The sequence below is a fragment of the Argiope bruennichi genome, chromosome 2 (genome assembly GCF_947563725.1).
Source record: "Argiope bruennichi chromosome 2, qqArgBrue1.1, whole genome shotgun sequence".
Lineage (NCBI taxonomy): Eukaryota > Metazoa > Arthropoda > Arachnida > Araneae > Araneidae > Argiope > Argiope bruennichi.
Window position 1 is genome coordinate 89,553,140 of NC_079152.1, and position 2,743 is coordinate 89,555,882.

Below are 2,743 nucleotides of genomic sequence, written 5' to 3' on the forward strand. Positions count from 1 at the left end.
TAAAACACTTTCACCTAAATTAATCCAACTATTACATAAAAATTGCTTTAAAAAAGTTGTAAAAAATCTACTTTGAAGATAAAGAAAAGCATTGAAGCATTTCTAAGCTTTTAGGAATTAGTAATTTTATTCTTAAATGGATATAAATAGCTAAATCCTCTTCCGATTCCAATAAGATAGCCATTTCCGACATGGTTTAGATTTCGTAAGCATGTTATAATCGCTGTCCTTGACATTTCCTCATATTTGAGTACTTCATAAAAGTGTATATAAAAGGAAGTAGTTGAAAGGAAAATTAATTCATTCGAATAATTCAATTTGAAACAAGTAAAATGATAAAAACCGTGGTAAGTAAAAAGTTTTGAATTATTTTTTCCTAGTCATTTGAAATAATTGCTAAATTATTTTTAAAATTGGCCTTTATTTGGAGTTTCAAATATGCATAATAATTTGTTGAGAAATTAGTTACAAATTTATTAAATTACTTCAAAAAAATTTGTTTTTAGTCGATCGTATAAAATTGAAGTATGATAAAACTATTATGATTAAGCACAAGTTTTAATTAGGAATAAAATGTATAAATACTAATTCCACTTATTTAAAATATATCAAACATGTAAAAAAAATATCAACAGATTAAAGTTCCTTCTACTAGTTTATTACTTTATCAATGACTTATCAAATTTACTCAGAAGTTATACAAAAACACTCAGAGATAAAATTTACTCCGTCATTTATTAATTTTTTTGAGCAAAAATTAACAATACTTTTAAATATTAAAAATACTTTTGAAAAATTAATAATACTTTTAAATATTAACAATACTTTTGAAAAATTAATAATACTTTTAAATATTAAAAATACTTTTGAAAAATTAATAAAATTTTCGACAACATTAAGTAGATTTAACAGAAGTTATCCAAATGTATCTTTAAGTTATAAAACCTTAAATGAAAATACTTTCAATATTTTCTTCCAAAACTTAAATAAATTCATGAAAAATTCTATTTACTATAATTACTACAAAACGCTTTTTATACATGCTACTAAGTAACAGTAATGCATATAAAATGTATTTGAATAAAATTCTAAATATAAATTGAATAAATTTTGTAATAATATAAATTTTTTTAAGGTTTGCTTCAAAATCCTCAAAAATCAACCAGAGTTTCTAAAAAATTCATTAAACAGAGTCATCATTTCTTTTCAATTTATGAACTCATTTAATAGTAATAAACTCAAAAAAATGCAAGGAAAATTCATTTAAAATTTAAAAAAGGCCTTTAAAGCTTCTGCAATTTATAAAAATATAATTTTTCCATTTCATAGATCCTCGTCTTGGCCCTAGTAGCCATTGCTGCTTGCTCTCTGGACGTCATTCCCCACTACAGCCACCACGGCCATGGCCACGGAATCAGCAGCAGATATTTCAAAAAAGCACAGGGACACGGATATGGACTCGGATATGACGGCTATGGTCTCGGATATGGTGGATATGGCCTTGGATACGGTGGTTATGGATATGGTGGTCTTGGATATGGTGGTCTCGGATATGGGGGTTATGGATATGGTGGTCTCGGATATGGAGGCTATGGATATTTCTAAATGGTAAAACACTTCAGAGATTTTCATTTTTTCATACCAGCTACACAAAATAATAAGTGTATCTTCTCAATAGAATTATTTATAATAACAGCCTTTATTTATATATTCTAAATATTTGTAGTATTTATAACTTTTGTTAAAAGATACGTCACCCTGTACTTGGTGGTTGATTGCCTACATTGATCTAGGTGGATATTACAGAATACATTTATATTATATTTAAAAAAATATTATTTGGTTACTTGTTAAGTATTAAATATTTCATATAAATTGCTTTTTTCTTGCGGGATGCATCTGTTTTGTGTTATGTGAACTCACTACATAATGTTATAGAGGTGCTATGAGCTCACATAACACATAATAGTTTTAGAATACTTCTGACAAAATCAAATTTTAAGAAATTATAAATTCTATTTTAAAAGATATAAATAAGTTGAATGCCATATCATTGAATATTTAAATATGTCACATAAATAGTATTCAATCATTTACTTGTTTACTAAGTTAAAACGAAATATTTTCAATCCAGATATTTTTAAATGCTACTATTTTTGTTTTTCTTTTATGATTAATGAAATTAATTATTAAAAAATATACAACAGTTATAATAAAAACTGGTGTTTTTTAATACTTTTAAAAATAATTATTAATCAAATTAAATGATTTTATCCATCATTTAGTTAATTACAAAATACTATAATAAGTGCTTTTAATTCTTTTCCAGACAAAATACAGAACCAACTAAGCAATGTTGTTTTCCATTGGTTAAGGAAACGGAACAATACAATTCAATCTTGATGTGAAAGGGTTGCTATTTTAATAAAAATGTAAATGTTCATTTACTTTTCTGTGTCTTTTTATTTGTGAAAATTTGTTTATTTAATTTAAATAAAAAAATAAAATAAAAATAATTAAAAAAAGATAAATAAAATTTCCAAAGAATAAATTATCCTTTACCAATTAACCATTTTAAAGATAGTTTTGTGCAATAAATCTGTGAAATAAGTTCCTATTTTCTTGCAATCCCTTTATGTAATTTTAATAATTTTTAAAAATACATTTTAAACAAATTTTATATTTATATGTTTCATTATTTTAGCCACTGGGTTTATATTAACTCGAATAATGCAATAATTAA

The 2,743-nt window shown here is 24.3% G+C and overlaps 1 protein-coding gene across 1 annotated transcript; it reads left to right on the top strand.

The window, feature by feature from the left end:
* Nucleotides 1-264: 264 nt before the first annotated feature.
* LOC129962410 (keratin-associated protein 19-2-like) lies at nucleotides 265-2,417 on the top strand. The gene is made up of 3 exons (XM_056076168.1): nucleotides 265-347; nucleotides 1,330-1,608; nucleotides 2,330-2,417. Exons 1-2 carry the CDS (start codon nucleotides 333-335, stop codon nucleotides 1,603-1,605), a joined length of 291 nt encoding a protein of 96 aa, XP_055932143.1. The 5' UTR covers nucleotides 265-332; the 3' UTR covers nucleotides 1,606-1,608; nucleotides 2,330-2,417.
* Nucleotides 2,418-2,743: the final 326 nt, after the last annotated feature.